We start from the raw sequence: 23,530 nt of genomic DNA, 5'->3' as shown, positions 1-23,530 counted from the left end.
ACTGCAAACCTCAATATTACAAGAGCAAACCTTGCAGGTAAATAGCAAATATATTGTATTGGCTCCTTATAAAATGGCAGAAGGTGCAGGCTGGAGAAAGAGCGCAACAATGAGTAACACTCAGCACTTTCCAATATAAATGAATCAGGGCATAATTAGCTATTGCACATTACACAGTGAGCCACCAGCAGTATAAGCCCCAGGCCAGTAATCCGTGATAAAACCAGACCTTACCAACAAAGCATACTAGGTACACAAACTTTCAGCTCCAACACAAAGGGGATCCAGTAAATACATTTCCCAAATGAGTACACACCCAGACGTGTCCAATTAGCATTTCAATGCTTGTGTGCTCAGAAGTCCTTACAATCTCCATGAAGCCGCTCTCTAGTAACCAGATTAGTTGCTGGCGACCCACGGAAACATTACCTGTTGCAGCTGCTTCCTAGGAGCCACCAACATAAGAATGATCTTCTCGTCATCCGCAGCATCATCATCTTCCTGAAGGTCTGACCCCTCTGCACTGGAAGAACTGACTTTCTCCTCAGTATCAGAGCCCTCGCAGGCTGCCCAAGGCATATGCATGTCTAGGAACTCCCTGACAGACTGCAGCATCCTTCCTTGCGCATCTAGCTGTAACAATGATGCAGTGTCACCTGAAACACACCCTATACTCCTCAGTCTCTGCAACAGCAGCTAGGGATGCAATGCCTCTATATGGAAATGAAAGACACTTGACATAAGACTAGGTAGTTGCACTGCAGCTGGCATCTCATACCGACACCTGGAGCTTCCGCTTTGCCCTCACTCTGCAAATGCCGGCTGCCATGACTCTGCATTCACACTGCAGCAGGGTCTAGCCAATCACAGCTAGGGACATTAACATGTTCCCTGTTCAAACCAGTGAGCAGCAAGCAATTCGAAAAAAAAAGGGAATTCCTTCCACCCTCATGGTCCATCACCAGAATCACAGAGTTAGTGCTATCTGTAACGCAACTTCTGCTAGGTAAAGAGGAGGATCAAGCAGCTGTAACTCAGGAGGTTTCCGCAAGATAACCATCTGTCCTTTCCATCCTCCCCCCTCAGCAGTATAACAATAGTGGCGTGAACACATATACACGGTCAGTATGATATCCTGGCAACACTAAAGACTTCCCTGAAACAGCAAGAATTTCACTGGCTTCCCTCCCCCTTGCTACATTTTTACTAAGTAATGAGTCATCTCATCTTCCTGACAGAGGAGCCATGTGGCATTCTTACACTGATCAGCAACAGGAATTTTCCCACTCGGCTCCTAATTGCAGACACCAGGGTCAAGTCATGTAGACCAGCGTTTAGCAAAACTCTAATGTATTAAGGAGTGATGTTACAGCAGTGGTTCACACTCATTTTCCGACTGGGTACCTCCTGACGGCCTATTTACATAGTTTGTTCCACCAACATTTGCCAAGCGATACATTGTTAAAGGTCCATGAAATCAAATAATACAAAATATGCACACACAAGAACACAATTGAGGACAGGTGTTTAAATTCAGCGTGATGGACGCACTGTGCTGTTCAAAAAGGGGGCGGGGACGCAGTTAATTTCCCAAACGACGGGATCCTGGTGGTCGAAATACCGCTGCCGGAATCCCGACAACAGGGGAAATGCCGGTTGTCGGAATACCGACCGAGGCACGGTATTCACATTCATGTAATGGTCCACGCCACCACCCGAGGGTGAATAGAATAGTGGGCCCAAAGCGTAGCGAGGACAGCAAGCCCGCGATGGGACTCGCTATCGGGATTCCGGTGTCAGTCACCTGCATGCCAGGATTTCATATCGGCCCCAAAAAGGTACACTACATCAAGCCTGGTGGCATTGCAAGTGTTACTGACTTTCAAAGCCTTACATGACCAGGGCCCTAGGTACCTGAAGCAGCTTCTGATTCCATAATGCCCTTCTCGATTACTACAATCTGATGAAGGACTTTTAGCAGGACACAGAATCTCTCGTACTTCATCTGGGATTCGCGCTTTTAACCATGTGGCTCCAACTCTATGGCACTGGCTTCCCCGTACAGTTTAAGAGGCCCGCACTCTAGATTCCTTCAAAAACTTGAGCTTTTCCTCTTTACTCATACATTCCTTTAATGTCCCTTCAGTATCTCCATGCTCTGTATTTTATAAAGAGCTTTTCTGTACATTCTGTTACGTACCTTGGAGCCAATTCAATCGTTTTACCCGCGGCTACCACCAGAGGGCGCAAAATGGAGCAATTCAACTGCTGCTCTATTTGGGTGCCCAGTAGGCCTGAATTTTTTTTTCCCCCAGACTCCTGAGCTGCAAGAAAAAAAAAAAAAAAAAAGGCATGGAAACTCGGCACTTCAGGCCAAAGCCAGGAGTTTAGACGGGTTTAGCAGTTTTAGGCTGCTAAACCCAGTCTGTTTGGGAGCGACATGCAGAGGCACCCAAAAACAATTAAAAATAAGAATTTACTTACCGATAATTCTATTTCTCGGAGTCCGTAGTGGATGCTGGGGTTCCTGAAAGGACCATGGGGGAATAGCGGCTCCGCAGGAGACAGGGCACAAAAAGTAAAGCTTTAGGATCAGGTGGTGTGCACTGGCTCCTCCCCCTATGACCCTCCTCCAAGCCTCAGTTAGGATACTGTGCCCAGACGAGCGTACACAATAAGGAAGGATTTTGAATCCCGGGTAAGACTCATACCAGCCACACCAATCACACTGTACAACCTGTGATCTGAACCCAGTTAACAGTATGATAACAGCGGAGCCTCTGAAAAGATGGCTCAACAATAATAACCCGATTTTTGTAACTATGTACAAGTATTGCAGATAATCCGCACTTGGGATGGGCGCCCAGCATCCACTACGGACTCCGAGAAATAGAATTATCGGTAAGTAAAATTCTTATTTTCTCTATCGTCCTAGTGGATGCTGGGGTTCCTGAAAGGACCATGGGGATAATACCAAAGCTCCCAAACGGGCGGGAGAGTGCGGATGACTCTGCAGCACCGAATGAGAGAACTCCAGGTCCTCCTTAGCCAGGGTATCAAATTTGTAGGATTTTACCAACGTGTTTGCCCCTGACTAAATAGCCGCTCGGCAAAGTTGTAAAGCCGAGACCCCTCGGGCAGCCGCCCAAGATAAGCCCACCTTCCTTGTGGAATGGGCATTTACAGTATTTGCTGGCGTATAAGACTACTTTTTTGCCCTGAAAAACATGCCTCCAAGTGGGGGGGTCGTCTTATACGCCGGGTGCACTTCAGTTGGGATAGACATAGCTGCCATAGTGGCCTCCCGATGCCCGCCCACCTCATTCTACTCACCATCCAGTATCGCGCGATATCCAGTGCGGCCGCGGCGGGTCACTAGTGCCAATTACAGGGAGATGCAGGGACTGGCCGGAGGCGCTGCAGTCGCGTTGTGGCCGTACAATGGTGACAATGACAGGTACTGTAATGGCACTAATACTAATGGCACTCATGTGAAACCGGTAACACTAAATGCACACAGGGGTATACTTTTATACATTTTACAACTTTCTCCTCGCCCCCTTCTTATGCATACCTTGATAAATACTCCCTATCCAAATCTCTTATCAGGTCATAATATACAGTATGTCACAAATCTGATGTTTTTTTACGTTTTATTTGGTGTGTGGAAGGGGGTAGTCTTATACGGTGAGTATATACAAACTCTATATTTTGAGTGGAAATGTTGGGGGTCGTCTTATACGCCCAGTCGTCTTATACGCCGGCAAATACGGTACATATTTTGGCTGTGGCAGGCCTGCCACAGAATGTGCAAGCTGAATTGTATTACACATCCAACTAGCAATAGTCTGCTTAGAAGCAAGAGCACCCAGTTTGTTGGGTGCATACAGGATAACAGCAAGTCAGTTTTCCTGACTCCAGCCGTCCTGGAACCTATATTTACAGGGCCCTGACAACATCTAGCAACCTGGAGTCCTCCAAGTCCCTAGTAGGCGCAAGGCACCAAAATAAGCTGTTCAGGTGAAACACTGACACCACCTTAGGGAGAGAACTGGGGACGAGTCCGCAGCTCTGCCCTGTCCAAATGGACAACCAGATATGGGCTTTTTTGTGAAAAAAACCACCAATTTGACACTCGCCTGGTCCAGGCCAGGGCCAAGAGCATGGTCACTTTTCATGTGAGATGCTTCAAATCCACAGATTTGACTGGTTTTAAACCAATGTGATTTGAGGAATCCCAGAACTACGTTGAGATCCCACAGTGCCACTGGAGGCACAAAAGGGGGTTGTATATGCAATACTCCCTTGACAAACTTCTGGACTCCAGGAACTGAAGCCACTTCTTTCTGGAAGAAAATCGACAGGGCCGAAATTTGAACCTTAATGGACCCCAATTTGAGGCCCATAGACACTCCTGTTTGCAGGAAATGCAGGAATCGACCGAGTTGAAATTTCTTCGTGGGGCCTTTCTGGCCTCACACCACGCAACATATTTTTGCCACATGTGGTGATAATGTTGTGCGGTCACCTCCTTTCTGGCTTTGACCAGGGTAGGAATGACCTCTTCCGGAATGCCTTTTTCCCTTAGGATCCGGCGTTCCACCGCCATGCCGTCAAACGCAGCTGCGGTAAGTCTTGGAACAGACATGGTACTTGCTGAAACAAGTTCCTTCTTAGCGGCAGAGGCCATAAGTCCTCTGTGAGCATCTCTTGAAGTTCCGGGTACCAAGTCCTTCTTGGCCAATCCGGAGCCATGAGTATAGTTCTTACTCCTCTACGTCTTATAAGTCTCAGTACCTTAGGTATGAGAAGCAGAGGATGGAACACATACACCGACTGGTACATCCATGGTGTTACCAGAACGTCCACAGCTATTGCCTGAGGGTCTCTTAACCTGGCGCAATACCTGTCCTGTTTTTTGTTCAGACGGGACGCCATCATGTCCACCTTTGGTATTTCCCAACGGTTTACAATCATGTGGAAAACTTCCCGATGAAGTTTCCACTCTGCCGGGTGGAGGTCGTGCCTGCTGAGGAAGTCTGCTTCCCAATTTCCATTCCCGGAATGAAACACTGCTGACAGTGCTATCACATGATTTTCCGCCCAGCGAAAAGTCCTTGCAGTTTTTGCCATTGCCCTCCTGCTTCTTGTGCCGCCCTGTCTATTTACGTGGGCGACTGCCGTGATGTTTTTCCCACTGGACCAATACCGGCTGACCTTGAAGCAGAGGTCTTGCTAAGCTTAGAGTATTATAAATTTACCCTTAGCTCCAGTATATTTATGTGGAGAAAAGTCTCCAGACTTGATCACACTCCCTGGAAATTTTTTCCTTGTGTGACTGCTCCCCAGCCTCTCGGGCTGGCCTCCGTGGTCACCAGCATCCAATCCTGAATGCCGAATCTGCGGCCCTCTAGAAGATGAGCACTCTAACCACCACAGGAGAGACACCCTTGTCCTTGGATATAGGGTTATCCGCCGATGCATCTGAAGATGCGATCCGGACCATTTGTCCAGCAGATCCCACTGAAAAATTCTTGCGTGAAATCTGCCGAATGGAATTGCTTCGTAGGAAGTCACCATCTTTACCAGGACCCTTGTGCAATGATGCACTGATTTTAGGAGGTTCCTGACTAGCTCGGATAACTCCCTGGCTTTCTCTTCCGGGAGAAACACCTTTTTCTGGACTGTGTCCAGAATCATCCCTAGGCACAGCAGACTTGTCGTCGGGATCAGCTGCGATTTTGGAATATTTAGAATCCACCCGTGCTGTTGTAGCAGTATCCGAGATAGTGCTACTCCGACCTCCAACTGTTCCCTGGACTTTGCCCTTATCAGGAGATCGTCCAAGTAAGGGATAATTAAGACGCCTTTTCTTCGAAGAAGAGTCATCATTTCGGCCATTACCTTGGTAAAGACCCGGGGTGCCGTGGACAATCCAAACGGCAGCGTCTGAAACTGATAGTTCTGTACCACGAACCTGAGGTACCCTTAGTGAGAAGGGCAAATTTTGGACATGGAGGTAAGCATCCCTGATGTCTCGGGACACTATATAGTCCCCTTCTTCCTGGTTCGTTATCACTGCTCTGAGTGACTCCATCTTGATTTGAACCTTTGTAAGTGTTCAAATTTTTTTAGATTTAGAATAGGTCTCACCTAGCCTTCTGGCTTCAGTACCACAATATAATGTGGAATAATACCCCTTTTCTTGTTGTAGGAGGGGTAATTTGATTATCACCTGCTGGGAATACAGCTTGTGAATTGTTTCCCATACTGCCTCCTTGTCGGAGGGAGACCTTGGTAAACCAGACTTCAGGAGCCTGCGAAGGGGAAACGTCTCGACATTCCAATCTGTACCCCTGGGATACTACATGTAGGATCCAGGGGTCCTGTACGGTCCCAGCGTCATGCTGAGAGCTTGGCAGAAGCGGTGGAACGCTTCTGTTCCTGGGAATGGGCTGCCTGCTGCAGTCTTCTTCCCTTTCCTCTATCCCTGGGCAGATATGACTCTTATAGGGACGAAAGGACTGAGGCTGAAAAGACGGTGTCTTTTTCTGCAGAGATGTGACTTAGGGTAAAAACGGTGGATTTTCCAGCAGTTGCCGTGGCCACCAGGTCCGATGGACCGACCCCAAATAACTCCTCTTCCTTTATACGGCAATACACCTTTGTGCCGTTTGGAATCTGCATCACCTGACCACTGTCGTGTCCATAAACATCTTCTGGCAGATATGGACATCGCACTTACTCTTGATGCCAGAGTGCAAATATCCCTCTGTGCATCTCGCATATATAGAAAATGCATCCTTTAAATGCTCTATAGTCAATAAAATACTGTCCCTGTCAAGGGTATCAATATTTTTAGTCAGGGAATCCGACCAAGCCACCCCAGCTCTGCACATCCAGGCTGAGGCGATCGCTGGTCGCAGTATAACACCAGTATGTGTGTATATACTTTTTATGATATTTTCCAGCCTCCTGTCAGCTGGCTCCTTGAGGACGGCCATATCTATAGACGGTACCGCCACTTGTTTTGCTAAGCGTGTGAGCGCCTTATCCACCCTAAGGGGTGTTTCCCAACGCGCCCTAACTTCTGGCGGGAAAGGGTATACCGCCCATAATTTTCTATCGGGGGGAACCCACGCATCATCACACACTTCATTTAATTTATCTGATTCAGGAAAAACTACGGTAGTTTTCACATCCCACATAATACCCTCTTTTGTGGTACTTGTAGTATCAGAAATATGTAACACCTCCTTCATTGCCCTTAACGTGTGGCCCTAATAAGGAATACGTTTGTTTATTCACCGTCGACACTGGATTCAGTGTCCGGGTCTGTGTCGACCGACTAAAGTAAACGGGCGTTTTAAAACCCCTGACGGTGTTTTTGAGACGTCTGGACCGGTACTAATTGTTTGTCGGCCGTCTCATGTCGTCAACCGACCTTGCAGCGTGTTGACATTATCACGTAATTCCCTAAATAAGCCATCCATTCCGGTGTCGACTCCCTAGAGAGTGACATCACCATTACAGGCAATTGCTCCGCCTCCTCACCAACATCGTCCTCATACATGTCGACACACGTACCGACACACAGCACACACACAGGGAATGCTCTGATAGAGGACAGGACCCACTAGCCCTTTGGAGAGACAGAGGGAGAGTTTGCCAGCACACACCAAAAACGCTATAATTATATAGGGACAACCGTATATAAGTGTTTTCCCTTATAGCATCTTTTATATATTTCTAACGCCAAATTAGTGCCCCCCCTCTCTGTTTTAACCCTGTTTCTGTAGTGCAGTGCAGGGGAGAGCCTGGGAGCCTTCCCTCCAGCCTTTCTGTGAGGGAAAATGGCGCTGTGTGCTGAGGAGATAGGCCCCGCCCCTTTTTCGGCGGGCTCGTCTCCCGCTCTTTAATGGATTCTGGCAGGGGTTAAATATCTCCATATAGCCCCCGGAGGCTATATGTGAGGTATTTTTAGCCAAAAAAGGTTTTCATTTGCCTCCCAGGGCGCCCCCCTCCCAGCGCCCTGCACCCTCAGTGACTGCCGTGTGAAGTGTGCTGAGAGGAAATGGCGCACAGCTGCAGTGCTGTGCGCTACCTTAAGAAGACTGAGGAGTCTTCTGCCGCCGATTCTGGACCTCTTCTCGTTTCAGCATCTGCAAGGGGGCCGGCGGCGAGGCTCCGGTGACCATCCAGGCTGTACCTGTGATCGTCCCTCTGGAGCTAATGTCCAGTAGCCAAAGAAGCCAATCCATCCTGCACGCAGGTGAGTTCACTTCTTCTCCCCTAAGTCCCTCGTTGCAGTGATCCTGTTGCCAGCAGGACTCACTGTAAAATAAAAAACCTAAGCTAAACTTTTCTAAGCAGCTCTTTAGGAGAGCCACCTAGATTGCACCCTTCTCGGCCGGGCACAAAAATCTAACTGAGGCTTGGAGGAGGGTCATAGGGGGAGGAGCCAGTGCACACCACCTGATCCTAAAGCTTTACTTTTTGTGCCCTGTCTCCTGCGGAGCCGCTATTCCCCCATGGTCCTTTCAGGAACCCCAGCATCCACTAGGACGATAGAGAAATTGTGACAATTGTTTGGGCGTCTAAAAAGTTCACTTTAGATGGTATTTTTATAGTTGAATTGGCACCCTTGAGTGCTATTGGAGAAAGAGCGCTTTATAAATTACTTCTTTCACCTCTACAGGGTACGAGGGAAATATTAGCCCTAGCGTATATGGCCGATGTGGGTGTACACAGGCATCTCAGCGATGCTTGGCAGCACAAGTTGAATTGTTTTGAGTGCCCAGTGGGTACTCACACAGCCTTCGTGACCACTGTGGGGCTGGTCGCACAAACAATTGAATAGCTCTCATCACTTTAGATGGGAGCTACGGGTGCCCAAAACAGCTGAATCATCCCAGTTTCGTTATCAGGGCTCTGCTGTGATGCCTGAGGACAGAGATACCTCGATGTCCCACACTTCTCCTGGGAATATTAGTATTACGGGTTGTGAACCATCATAGGGGGTCAGTAAGCTGCATGAACACTAAAAGCACATATGCCGCTTACTACACAAAACATTGATACCAATACAAGCTAAAGAATGGGAAAATAGAGTGTTTATTCTTAACTGTTAATTATATACATGAAGTAACTTTAATGTTTATTCATCAATTGCCAAGGAAGACAAACAGCCCTGCCTACTCCCAAATATGTGGGGGGGGGGGGAGGGAGGAGTCCAGGACCAAGGATTGGAGCAGGTAGTGTGTGTGTGGATCAGAAATGCAGAATTTAAGAGGTGATAGGATTGCAGCTATATGCAGATTAGCGAGATGTATGGTGCCAGGTTGTTGACTCTGAAATGTACAGGCAGCCAATGTAAGGGCTCGCAGCAAAAGCTGTCATGACCTGTAATAAGGAAATGCTATAAGCGTTTTAGCCATATCTTGTATTAGATGCGTATATTCTCAGATGTATGTAACAGGATATGGATGTGGGCAACACAAGGGAAATGGGGGCAAGGAAGACACCAAGGCAATGCACGTGATCACTGAGTATCCTGTATAAAAGGGAGGCAGATTGCTAAATCAATAGACAAGGTGAATGAGTATAGAGCTTAGAACAATAGGGAAATATATCATTGTGCGTTAAACTCTTAAATAGATTAAAGAAACAATAGAAGAACAAAGCACATTAAGGCGGCTTATCTTCGGTAAGCAATACATTGTGATCTTCTGCTGGAATACAGCAGTCATGGAGAGTGAGCCTGTGAGGTGACAGAGGGAACTACAGGGGATTGCTGCTTCTCACTGCCCTACGCTCACCTTATATGTCCTGGCACATGGGTGGTACTGCAGGGATAGAGAAGAGCACTACTGGTCAATTATGAGGCCAGGGAAAATAAGAATTTACTTACCGATAATTCTATTTCTCGGAGTCCGTAGTGGATGCTGGGGTTCCTGAAAGGACCATGGGGAATAGCGGCTCCGCAGGAGACAGGGCACAAAAAAGTAAAGCTTTACTAGGTCAGGTGGTGTGCACTGGCTCCTCCCCCTATGACCCTCCTCCAGACTCCAGTTAGGTACTGTGCCCGGACGAGCATACACAATAAGGGAGGCATTTTGAATCCCGGGTAAGACTCATACCAGCCACACCAATCACACCGTACAACTTGTGATCTAAACCCAGTTAACAGTATGACAACAGAAAGGGCCTCTTAAAGATGGCTCCTTAACAATAACCCGAATTAGTTAACAATAACTATGTACAAGTATTGCAGATAATCCGCACTTGGGATGGGCGCCCAGCATCCACTACGGACTCCGAGAAATAGAATTATCGGTAAGTAAATTCTTATTTTCTCTATCGTCCTAAGTGGATGCTGGGGTTCCTGAAAGGACCATGGGGATTATACCAAAGCTCCCAAACGGGCGGGAGAGTGCGGATGACTCTGCAGCACCGAATGAGAGAACTCCAGGTCCTCCTTTGCCAGGGTATCAAATTTGTAAAATTTTACAAACGTGTTCTCCCCCGACCACGTAGCTGCTCGGCAGAGTTGTAATGCCGAGACCCCTCGGGCAGCCGCCCAAGATGAGCCCACCTTCCTTGTGGAGTGGGCTTTTACAGTTTTAGGCTGTGGCAGGCCTGCCACAGAATGTGCAAGTTGAATTGTGTTACAAATCCAACGAGCAATCGACTGCTTAGAAGCAGGTGCGCCCAACTTGTTGGGTGCAGACAATATAAACAGCGAGTCAGATTTTCTGACTCCAGCCGTCCTTGCAATGTATATTTTTAAGGCTCTGACAACGTCCAACAACTTGGAGTCCTCCAAGTCGCTAGTGGCCGCAGGCACCACAATAGGTTGGTTCAGATGAAATGCTGATACCACTTTAGGGAGAAAATGCGGACGAGTCCGCAGTTCTGCCCTATCCGAATGGAAGATTAGATAAGGACTTTTATAAGATAAAGCCGCCAATTCAGATACTCTCCTGGCAGAGGCCAGGGCTAGTAACATAGTCACTTTCAATGTGAGATATTTCAAATCCACCTTTTTCAATGGTTCAAACCAATGGGATTTGAGGAAATCTAAAACTACATTTAGATCCCACGGTGCCACCGGAGGCACCACAGGAGGCTGTATATGCAGTACTCCCTTGACAAAAGTCTGGACCTCAGGGACAGAGGCCAATTCTTTTTGGAAGAATATTGACAGGGCCGAAATTTGAACCTTAATGGATCCCAATTTGAGACCCATAGATAATCCTGATTGCAGGAAATGTAGGAAACGACCCAGTTGGAATTCCTCCGTCGGAACCCTCCGATCCTCGCACCACGCTACATATTTTCGCCAAATGCGGTGATAATGTTTCACGGTGACTTCCTTCCGTGCCTTAATCAAGGTAGGAATGACTTCTTCTGGAATGCCTTTCCCTTTTAGGATCTGGCGTTCAACCGCCATGCCGTCAAACGCAGCCGCGGTAAGTCTTGAAAAAGACAGGGACCCTGCTGTAGCAGGTCCCTTCTCAGAGGTAGAGGCCACGGTTCGTCCGTGAGCATCTCTTGAAGTTCCGGATACCAAGTCCTTCTCGGCCAATCCGGAACCACTAGTATTGTTCTTACTCTTCTTTGCCGTATGATCTTCAATACCTTTGGTATGAGCGGCAGAGGAGGAAACACATACACTGACTGGTACACCCAAGGAGTTACCAGTGCGTCCACAGCTATTGCCTGTGGATCTCTTGACCTGGCGCAATATTTGTCCAGTTTCTTGTTGAGGCGAGACGCCATCATGTCTACAATTGGTCTTTCCCAACGGTCTATTAACATGTTGAAGACTTCTGGATGTAGACCCCACTCTCCCGGATGAAGATCGTGTCTGCTGAGGAAGTCTGCTTCCCAGTTGTCCACGCCCGGGATGAACACTGCTGACAGTGCTATCACGTGATTCTCCGCCCAGCGAAGAATCTTGGCAGCTTCTGCCATTGCACTCCTGCTTCTTGTGCCGCCCTGCCTGTTTACATGGGCGACCGCCGTGATGTTGTCCGACTGAATCAACACCGGCTTTCCTTGCAGGAGAAGTTCCGCCTGGCTTAGAGCATTGTAGATTGCTCTTAGTTCCAGAATGTTTATGTGAAGAGACTTTTCCAGACTCGTCCATACTCCCTGGAAGTTTCTTCCTTGTGTGACTGCTCCCCAGCCTCTCAGGCTGGCGTCCGTGGTCACCAGGATCCAATCCTGAATGCCGAATCTGCGGCCTTCTAATAGGTGAGCCTTCTGCAACCACCACAGAAGTGACACCCTTGTCTTTGGTGACAGGGTTATTCGCAGGTGCATCTGCAGATGCGACCCTGACCATTTGTCCAACAGATCCCTTTGGAATATTCTTGCATGGAATCTGCCGAATGGAATTGCTTCGTAAGAAGCCACCATTTTTCCCAGGACTCTTGTGCATTGATGTACTGACACTTTTCCTGGTTTTAGGAGGTTCCTGACCAGATCGGATAACTCCTTGGCTTTTTCCTCTGGAAGGAAAACCTTTTTCTGAACCGTGTCCAGAATCATTCCTAGGAACAGCAGACGAGTTGTCGGGATTAAATGGGATTTTGGAATATTCAGAATCCACCCGTGTTGTCTTAGCACCTCTTGAGATAGTGCTAAAGCTGTCTCCAGCTGTTCTCTGGACCTTGCCCTTATTAGGAGATCGTCCAAGTATGGGATAACTAATACGCCTTTTCTTCGAAGAAGAATCATCATCTCGGCCATTACCTTGGTAAAGACCCGAGGCGCCGTGGACAATCCGAACGGCAGCGTCTGAAACTGATAGTGACAGTTTTGAACAATGAACCTGAGGTACCCCTGGTGTGCGGGGTAAATCGGAACGTGTAGATACGCATCCTTGATGTCCAAGGATACCATAAAGTCCCCTTCTTCCAGGTTCGCTATCACTGCTCTGAGTGACTCCATCTTGAACTTGAACTTTTTTATGTAGAGGTTCAAGGACTTCAGATTTAGAATAGGCCTTACCGAGCCATCCGGCTTCGGTACCACAAATAGAGTGGAATAATACCCCTTTCCTTGTTGTAATAGGGGTACTTTGACTATCACCTGCTGAGCGTACAGCTTGTGAATGGCTTCCAACACCCTCTCCCTTTCGGAAGAGACGGTTGGTAAGGCAGACTTCAGGAAACGATGAGGAGGATCCGTCTCTAATTCCAACCTGTACCCCTGAGATATTATCTGCAGGATCCAGGGGTCTACCTGCGAGTGAGCCCACTGCGCGCTGTAATTTTTGAGACGGCCCCCCACTGTCCCCGAGTCCGCTTGAGAGGCCCCAGCGTCATGCTGAGGTTTTTGCAGGAGCCGGGGAGGGCTTCTGTTCCTGGGAAGGAGCTGCCTGTTGGTGTCTCTTCCCTCTTCCTCTGCCTCGTGGCAGGTACGACAAGCCCTTTGCTCTCTTATTTTTGTAGGAGCGAAAAGGCTGCGGTTGAAAGGTCGGTGCCTTTCTCTGTTGGGGAGTGACTTGAGGTAAAAAAGTGGATTTCCCGGCAGTAGCCGTGGCCACCAAGTCTGATAGACCAACTCCAAATAACTCCTCCCCTTTATACGGCAAAACCTCCATGTGACGTTTTGAATCCGCATCGCCTGTCCACTGTCGTGTCCATAAGGCTCTTCTGGCTGAAATGGACATAGCACTCACCCGAGATGCCAGTGTGCAAATATCCCTCTGTGCATCACGCATATAGATAAATGCATCCTTTATTTGTTCTAACGACAGTAAAACATTGTCCCTATCTAGGGTATCAATATTTTCAATCAGGGATTCTGACCAAACTACTCCAGCACTGCACATCCAGGCAGTTGCTATAGCTGGTCGTAGTATAACACCTGCATGTGTGTATATATTCTTTTGAATAACTTCCATCTTTCTATCTGATGGATCCTTAAGTGCGGCCGTCTCAGGAGAGGGTAACGCCACTTGTTTGGATAAGCGTGTGAGCGCCTTGTCCACCTTAGGGGGTGTTTCCCAGCGCGCCCTAACCTCTGGCGGGAAAGGGTATAATGCCAATAACTTTTTTGAAATTATCAACTTTTTATCAGGAGCAACCCACGCTTCATCACACACGTCATTTAATTCTTCTGATTCAGGAAAAACTGTTTGTAGTTTTTTCACACCATACATAATACCCTGTTTTACGGTATCTGTAGTATCAGCTAAATGTAACGTCTCCTTCATTGCCAAAATCATATAACGTGTGGCCCTACTGGAAAATACGTTTGAATTTCTACCGTCGTCACTGGAATCAGTGCCCGTGTCTGGGTCTGTGTCGACCGACTGAGGCAAAGGGCGTTTTACAGCCCCTGACGGTGTTTGAGGCGCCTGGACAGGCATTAATTGATTGTCCGGCCGCCTCATGTCCTCAACTGACTGTTTAAGGGAAGATAAACCATCACGTAATTCCACAAATAAAGGCATCCATTCTGGTGTCGACCCCCTGGGGGGTGACATCTGCATATTTGGCAATTGCTCCGCCTCCACACCAATATCGTCCTCATACATGTCGACACCACGTACCGACACACACCGCAAACTCACAGGGAATGCTCTAATGAAGACAGGACCCACTAGCCCTTTTGGGGAGACAGAGGGAGAGTCTGCCAGCACACACCACAAAGCGCTATATATACAAGGGATATCCTTATATTAAGTGCTCCCTTATAGCTGCTTTAATATATATATATATAGCCATTAATGTGCCCCCCCTCTCTGTTTTACCCTGTTTCTGTAGTGCAGTGCAGGGGAGAGACCTGGGAGCCGTTCTGACCAGCGGAGCTGTGACAGAAAATGGCGCCGTGTGCTGAGGAGATAGGCCCCGCCCCTTTTTCGGCGGGTTCTTCTCCCGCTATTTTTCCAGTCAGGCAGGGGTTAAATATCTCCATATAGCCCCTATGGGCTATATGTGAGGTATTTTTAGCCTTGTATAAGGTTTATATTTGCCTCTCAGAGCGCCCCCCCCCAGCGCTCTGCACCCTCAGTGACTGCCCAGTGAAGTGTGCTGAGAGGAAAATGGCGCACAGCTGCAGTGCTGTGCGCTACCTTATGAAGACTGAGGAGTCTTCAGCCGCCGGTTTCCGGACCTCTTCACGCTTCAGCATCTGCAAGGGGGTCGGCGGCGCGGCTCCGGGACCGGACTCCACGGCTGGGCCTGTGTTCGATCCCTCTGGAGCTAATGGTGTCCAGTAGCCAAGCAGCAAATCCACTCTGCATGCAGGTGAGTTTACTACTTTCCCCCTAAGTCCCACGTTGCAGTGATCCTGTTGCCAGCAGGACTCACTGTAAAGAAAAAAACCTAAACTAAACTTTCTCTAAGCAGCTCTTTAGGAGAGCCACCTAGATTGCACCCTTCTCGTTCGGGCACAAAATCTAACTGGAGTCTGGAGGAGGGTCATAGGGGGAGGAGCCAGTGCACACCACCTGACCTAGTAAAGCTTTACTTTTTTGTGCCCTGTCTCCTGCGGAGCCGCTATTCCCCATGGTCCTTTCAGGAACCCCAGCATCCACTTAGGACGATAGAGAAATAAGGAGTACCATGTGAGAAAAAAGTACAAGCTTTGCATGGAGGAAGTGAAAAGAAAGATTTCCACAGCTTTACTGGATTCACCCTATGTAGCAGAGCTGGTCAGAGGACACGGCATGAATAAGGTCTTCTCTCTGCTTGGTTTCAGTCAGGAGATAGAAAGAATTAAGCTTCTGTGAATTGTTATCCTGTATTTATAAGGTGTCACAAGGGTTCTACAGCACCTTACAAAGTACATAAACAAGGGAGCACAACAAAATTGTGACTTATGGGCCCTACACACCGCCGCCGAGCTGCCCGACGGCGGAGACGGCCGACCGGGCGGGGGGGAGTGAAGTTTCTTCACTCCCCGCGTCACCCAGCTCCATAGCAGTGCAGGCAAATATGGACGATCTCATCCATATTGGCCTGCATGCACAAGCAACGGGGCACCAGCGATGAACGAGCGCGGGGCCGCACATCGTTCATCGCTGGTGCCTCCACACTGAAAGATATGAACGGTATCTCGTTCATTAATGAACGAGATCGTTCATATCTTTCAGTATTCTCGCCCAGTGTGTAGGGCCCATATAGTACATGACAATGAAGGACAAGTAAATGGTATACAGGTTGAGTATCCCATATCCAAATATTCCGAAATACGGAATATTCCGAAATACAGACTTTTTTGAGTGAGAGTGAGATAGCGAAATCTTTGTTTTCTGTTGCTCAATGTACTTAAACTTTGTTTAATACACAAAGTTATTAAAAATATTGTATTAAATGACCTTCAGGCTGTGTGTATAAGGTGTATATGAAACATAAATGAATTGTGTGAATGTAGACACACTTTGTTTCATGCATAAAGTTATTAAAAATATTGGCTAAAATTACCTTCAGGCTGTGTGTATAAGGTGTATATGAAACATAAATGTATTCTGTGCTTAGACTTATGTCCCATCGCCATATCTCATTATGGTATGCAATTATTCCAAAATACGGAAAAATCCAATATCCAAAATACCTCTGGTCCCAAGCGTTTTGGATAAGGGATACTCAACCTGTATAAACATTTCCACATCAGTGATCATATGGAGTAGATGATAGTATTAGGGAAAGCGGGTTCTGTTCATAAAGGCTTAAATTCTAAAGGGGAGGGGCAAACGGGGGAATGGCACAACAGGATTGTCCATCATGTAACCATTGCCAGTGAACATAAACACAGCAAAATCTCTGTCTTTCTGATTCTCACACCCTCCCTGTGTTTTTGCAGTTTAGGAAAGGTGGATTGCATTTGAAACTGGAAGTAAGCCATCTAAAAGCAATAAACAAGATAATTTTAAGCAGCTTCCCAAAAAAGGAGGAATACTTTCTGTGGCTATGGCATACAATTTTTTTTTTTTTTTTTTTTTTACAGAAACTGGTGTTGGAATGTGACCAGCTCAAGAAGTGTCAAAATAGGCTGAGCATCTGCGTGATGAAAGACTCAGCGTCAAAGGGGTTATTAGCAAATGTGAACCAATAAGTACCACACTGTCAGAACGGACTAGTATCACATTTAATAACATTTTTAAAATATAGACCCCTAGGTGCATAGCCAATTGTCAGCGCGCTATTCAATTAGCTAAGGGATCCCAAGGTGGGGCAACCATAGGGGCATATTCAATTAGGTCTCCAGCACAGGGAAAGCTCTAGGTTTAACGCCTGGAGCTATTCAGTTATTTAGCCATTTCCTTGTGCGGTAAGTTCTGTAGTAATGCGCAGAAACCCACCGATTCTGCATTAAATGCAGAGGATGCATTTTAAATGTGATTTTTCCTTGCAGCTTCTGAGGCTGATAGGGAAAATCCTGCAGCTAATTGAATAGGGCAGCGCCAACAATTAGCCACAGGGTAAACACCATGGAAATTGGATATTCCCTAGGGTGCGAGTCAATTACCAATGGGAATAAACTGTGTTTTTGCTCCAGAAGCTATTCAATTATTTCCACGGAAAGCCCAGGAGTCTCCAATATTTATACCTCCCACCACACACAAAACAAACTGCTTCCCTAACGATTAAGGAGGTGCATGGTAAAGTCCTTAGCATTCTCAAGGCATGATAGTCATTCCTCAGTTATTTCAAGCATCTCTGGAATGAGAGCTGCCTCTGGGACGCTTTTTTTTCTATCTATTAATATAGTATTTGTATTATGTCATATGCTTTCTACCTACTGTGCGATTAGCTGGGCTGCCACAATATAGGGGAATAAGATTCACATGTGAAATGCAAAGAGAATCCATAAGGACTGGTGGTACTATACGCTATGAACAGCAGCCTGAATAGAGTAAATCACCTGACCACACCAAGTTCCCCCATGACATCAGCTACCAAGGCACTTCAAGTATAGATATGTGATTATATAAAAAAAAATATATGTATAATATGATAATGACATGCTGACTTGTCATTCCAAAAGGTGCAATTTTCTTGTCTAAAGGTCCATACACACTTAACAATAAAATGAGCGACGTCGCTCATTTCCCCCCTCCTTGAGCGACGTTGCTCATTTTATTGTCAAGTGTGTATGCCGCCAGCGACGACCGATGCGCAGGCCCACGGGTCGGCAACGATCGTCGCTGTCGGTAGGACATGCATGAAGGATGTGGACTGTCGTCCACGACCTTCATGCAGGGCTGGCGAAGGCGTGACGTCACTGAGCGATATGAGCGGTCATATCGCTCAGTGTGTACAGGCAGCCACCGGCCCGGGAGGGGGAAACATTAGACGATGTCGCTCATAGAGCGACATCGTCTAATGTGTACGGACCATAAGAGGGATATTCAATTCTGTACCATTTTGGAACAGCATATCGTGCCCAAGCAGCGTTGCAAGTTTTCCCCTCGCCCTTCATAGAGGTGCGAGGGAAAATTTGTGATGTCTACACTACTATAATAGGCTGATATGCACGCAGCCAGTGGTACATTATGTTGAAGTAAATCCCCACCCCAAGACCATTAAACAAATCTAAGCACCAAGAACAAGAGAAAACATGTACTTATACCAAATTTTCACCTATAACAATGAAAATAACACCACTAACCATCTTAACGTAACACATCCTGCGTTTGTTCATAGGTGCGAAACAGCCACCCCTAAAGCCAGCGTTGTCTCAGGAAACATTCCAGAGATCACGTCAAATGCAGAATGTGGCTCATCAGTGCAAACAAAACATCTCACACTTAAATGGGAGATATTTCAAACCTTCTAAACATGACAAGTGTGGATGTTTCCTATAGCAACCAGCTTGTACCTATAATGCTAGTGACATGACAGCTATAAAATCTGATTGGTTTATACACCTCCAGTTGTCCCCAAGAAGGCTTAACACCATTATGCTGAGATAGAGAGATAGATAGATAGATAGATAGATAGATAGATAGACACACACACAGATATACAACTATCCAACAATGTATAATAAAGATAGGCACAGCACTGAGGAATGTAATGTGGGACGACTTCTGAGTGACTGCACACTGACAAATACATGCCTGGGGTAATTAGGAGTATATACATTAGTCACAGATAAGATAGCTACATGAATAGTGCAATCAGCATGAGGCTCTGCATATGTGGGCATGGGGAACCTCTCCTGGAGGGGATGGGGGGGGGGCGACTTCTGACAAATGTTAAACTTAACCCAGTGTTCCCCAGACCCGGCCCAAACCCCCCCCCCCCCCCTCTCCTAACAGTTCAGGCTTTAAGGATATCCATGCTTGGGCACAGATTGTTAAAGAAACATGACTGAGGGGAGTAGTTAATTCACCTGCGCTCAATCATGGATATCCTCACAACCTGGACTGTCAGAGGGATTTGAGCACAGAGGTAGGGCAGTAGCAAGATAAAACTGCTACTGCGGTGGGACTACAAAACCCAGCATACCCGGTCCACCACTGGCCGCTGCTTAACCACAGATCTGCCCCCACTGACATGGCACTGGTGCCCCAGCTCCCCGTCACGGCCTCCCCCGCTCTTACCAGCAGCTCCAGCTCCGTCCGGTGCACCCCGAGTCGCTGGAGGCCCACAGTCAGGTCATTGATACAGATGGCCCCGTCCTGGTTGACATCCAGCACCTGGAAGAGGATCTGCAGCCGGCGCTCATGCTCGGGGCCGCCGCACAGGACTCCGCCGCATGGATCTGCGGCAAGGGCGGCCGCCAGGGAGGATGGGGACGGTGAGTCGTGGGTGTGAGGGGCACCGGATTTCGTGTCACACTGGCAGAAGACGCCGCTGAGGAGCGGAGACACCAACGAGCGGGGACGGGCCATAGACGGAGTGACGGAGACAGCAGCTGATGGTCTGGCACGGAGCTCGCAGCCGGTATATGGTGACAGGAAATGCATCACCTCACACCTCCCTGACGTAGCACATACGCATCTGTGGGGCCTCTAACCAATCGGAACCGCCCCGTCAGTCACGGAGAGCCAGCAGCATAGATCATTGGCTGTGATGATATAATGGACAGGCACAGCAGCCAATAGCAGCGCCGCGATTAGGAGGGAAATTCGAAAAGAAACAGTATAATAATGAGCAATAGTATTAGCCAATTGTAACACAGATTTAGTGAAGGACGTAAATGATGGCCAGTCACCAACAGCAAGCGGCGGCTTAGCCATTCAACGCCTACAAAGAAAGAGGCGTTGCTATGACTGACAGCAGCATTGACCAATGACCGATCGGGTCGTATGAGTGGGTAGGGCATTCCCTCTCCGCAAGAGTGCTTACGTACAGACGCGATAAAGAGGCAGATTCTGGAAGCCGTTACGCTGCGTAGGTTTCTTGCCGCCCCACTTACGCAATTTACGTATTGCGGCCTATTCCACATCGTCGGCGGGGCTAATGGCTACGCCAGCCAAGAAGAGGAAGACCAATTTCTCAGAGCAGGAGGTGGAGATCATCATGGACGAGATGGAGAAGCAGAAGCACATCTTAATTAACCATTACAATGCTGGGGTTCCACTGCTGACCAAAAGCAACGCCTGGTATGACATCTTGAAGCGGGTGAACGCCATCAGCACGTGCCACCGCGAGCTGGCAGAGGTGAAGAAAAAGTGGTCTGACCTAAAGACCGAGGTGCGCAGGAAGATGTCGCAGGCGCGCGCTACAGTCGAAGGCGAGGGCGATGTGGGCACCCCACCCATAATGCTCACCCCGCTACAACAGCGCATTTGCAATTTACTGGGTGAAAGCGCCATCCTCAGCCTGCCCGTCCAGGAATGCTCGGCGGAAATACCAGCCCAAGTGTCCATCAGTTCCCCTGGCACCGTGACGCTGTCACAAAGTGAGTGGGCCCAGTCTGTTACCATGCCAAGCTTGAGCGCCATTGGCTTTCAAATGCAAGGAACAAACAAACAGAACAAATAGTACATTAAAAAATAATATCAATAATTGAAGGAATAATCGAGCCAAAATAAATACAATAGTTTTAACGTTTCGAGTGTATTTTAGTGCAGATTCAAATATTTAGCATTTCAGTATAAAATGGTGTAAGTACATTTTACACAGAATTTCTAGTAACAAAATATATTTCTCTTAAGTTTCACCTTTAGCATTTGCCTCATCCATCTGTCTGTGATCAAGAAACAAGCCACAGTCACCGAAACGTCCTTCCAAATTGTAAAATGGGTTTTCTGGCAAATACATTCCAGAACAAGACTCTTTTATGTATCAAGCTTTTACATATGCAACCATATGTCCATATTCTGGCATCTAAAACATAATCTTCACAGCAAAAATATAGTTTGGGCGATGAATACAATTTGCCAAAGTTATAGGCGTATTTCCTACAAAATGAACATCAATGGCTCAAGTTTGATGACAACTAGCCCCAAACCTAAGGTTCAAACGCTCAGAATATAAATTGCACAATATTAACAAGGTTACAATTCAGAGTGTCTTTCTTGATTGTGGATTTCTCTGACCAATTTTAATCCTGGATAGAATTTCAGTAGTAGAATTCCAAAGAACCGTGAACGAAGACACAAGCATACGGCACCGAAATACATTTGTCTACATCCCATCTGTTCACCATCACTGAAGATGAGATGTCAGTTTATATTCTAACATTTGTCTTTCTTTCAGTCCCTGCAGAAACCACCTATCACACCTTGGAGGAAAACGTAGTGGAGTATTGCACGACCGAGGCTCCCACGACCGTAACGTCTGAGGCCTCAGTCGAAATGATCTCTCCTTCTGAAGTCACGGGGAAACCTCAGGAACTGAAGAACCGAATCGCTCTAAACTCTGCTCGGCTCCTGCAAGAACAGCGAGTGACTAACCTTCATGTGAAGGAGATCGCTCAGCACCTTGAACAGCAGAATGACATCTTGCAGATGATTCGCCGGTCGCAGGAACTCCAGGCCAGTGCTCAGGAACGTCAGGCACAGGCCATGGAAGGGACCCAGGCAGCTCTGAGTGCCCTCATTCAGGTACTGCGGCCTATGATCAAAGATGTTCGCAAGTTCCTACAAAACCAGATTGTTGACTCAACAGCGGTCAATGAAGCTGGTGACCCAGGAACTCGGAATGGACGATCAAACAGTATCGGCCAGTGATTGGAAATGATGATCAAATACTACAAAGTGGTCTATCACAAAAAACATGAGCCAAGAATGGAAGATCCTTTTTATAGAAACGACGATGAACGTAGTTATCTAGCAACTGCTGGAGAGGGGACAGTAGGGTGCTGGTGGCTCACATTCTTGAAGATCAACGGAATAAATCTGGAAATGCTTGCGTTATTAAGGTTTTCGGAAAATAGGACTAAATACATGTCCAATATTGCCATTGCAGTTCCACAGCTTGTTTTCATTGTCATGTAAGGATTGAAGTATAGCTTTGTTAGTTGAACGTAGAAGCTCGTAAGGACAGAAGCATATCATATGCGTGTAATGAGAAGATCAGGAAATCAATAACCAGAAGATGCGCACATTTTAAGTTTGTATATGGATCTGAGCTCATTAATTTGTTCTTGAACTTTATTCCTTAGAATCCCCCCTCCCCCTTTATACCTAGCCATCGTGAACCCGTTATTCATCAGTGGTTTAACACTGTGCAGTTTTTATAATAAAATAATTCAGCTATTTTTGTAGTACCTCTTCCTTTATTAATGTTAACATTATCCACGCCAAGTGCGTTATCTCCAAAATGGGCAGTGATGCTACAATATACATATTAAATGTTAATTTTTCAGGGTCTTTTCTATATGATTTGTAGATGCCCAGTTACAATCAGCTATGGTTGTTCCATCTGACCACCAAATAAGAGCTACACCGCAGAGATCCCAAAATTTGGAATGCAATTCCCATTTCGACAGTTGAAATAATAATCAGAGCAAAGACACTGTTAGGTCGGAGCTGGCGTGCCGACACTGTTAAAATGTTTTGAATCGCATTATGTGCATCAAATTCCAGGTTTCAACCCAATTGTCGACATTTTACCTGTCAAAATATCATACCAAATCCCAGTTTGGTTGTTTTACCTTTTGGGCAGGTATCGCCTAATATGTGGCACATATTATTCTGCACAATTAATATCTAATCAGGTGACAATGGGCCTGTTTCAGCGGTGGATGCGCTGCCGATGTCGGACATAGTGGTGTAATTATTTGGTACTGAGCATGCGTGTAAGTTGCACTGCGCATAAGTTGCAAATGTGTCTGTGTAGAGATGCAGTTCTAATTTTGGGCGCACGCATGGAGAAGGGTATTGAAATTTTAGTGGGTGGGGACAGGGAGGTGTGTTAGCACACGCACAGAGAAGACCCGCATTTTGGGCGTGTTCGTGGAGTGTCATGGGCGCAGACAAGGTGGCGGATGTAATCTCCCAAATGTGCTACTTCCCTACAAACAGGAACAGTTTATGTGTGCTTAGGGGGGAATTCAGTTGCCAGTGAGTATCTTGCCTGGCCGAATTCGAACAACATCGCCCGCCAACAGGACC

General features: G+C 47.1%; 2 protein-coding genes across 4 annotated transcripts in view; one reads left to right on the top strand and one right to left on the bottom strand.

Moving 5' to 3' along the window:
* SLC25A25 (solute carrier family 25 member 25) overlaps positions 1-19,993 on the bottom strand; it is a 35,416-nt gene extending 15,423 nt beyond the window's left edge. Inside the window, exon 1 of one of the 3 annotated variants that reach the window (XM_063936670.1) lies at positions 19,568-19,993. In XM_063936670.1, coding sequence (XP_063792740.1) covers positions 19,568-19,933 — 366 coding nt within the window. In that variant the 5' untranslated portion in view covers positions 19,934-19,993. Of the gene's footprint in view, positions 1-429; positions 771-19,567 lie in introns of those variants that run through there. The other 2 variants (XM_063936671.1, XM_063936672.1) reach the window with 2 other exon arrangements.
* A 275-nt stretch (positions 19,994-20,268) lies between these two features.
* NAIF1 (nuclear apoptosis inducing factor 1) lies at positions 20,269-22,672 on the top strand. The gene is made up of 2 exons (XM_063936675.1): positions 20,269-20,871; positions 21,672-22,672. Exons 1-2 carry the CDS (start codon positions 20,430-20,432, stop codon positions 22,142-22,144), a joined length of 915 nt encoding a protein of 304 aa, XP_063792745.1. The 5' UTR covers positions 20,269-20,429; the 3' UTR covers positions 22,145-22,672.
* Positions 22,673-23,530: the final 858 nt, after the last annotated feature.

The sequence above is a fragment of the Pseudophryne corroboree genome, chromosome 8 (assembly GCF_028390025.1).
Source record: "Pseudophryne corroboree isolate aPseCor3 chromosome 8, aPseCor3.hap2, whole genome shotgun sequence".
NCBI lineage: Eukaryota > Metazoa > Chordata > Amphibia > Anura > Myobatrachidae > Pseudophryne > Pseudophryne corroboree.
The sequence above is the reverse complement of the archived record's forward strand: the minus strand, read 5'-3'. Positions and strand labels throughout refer to the sequence as shown.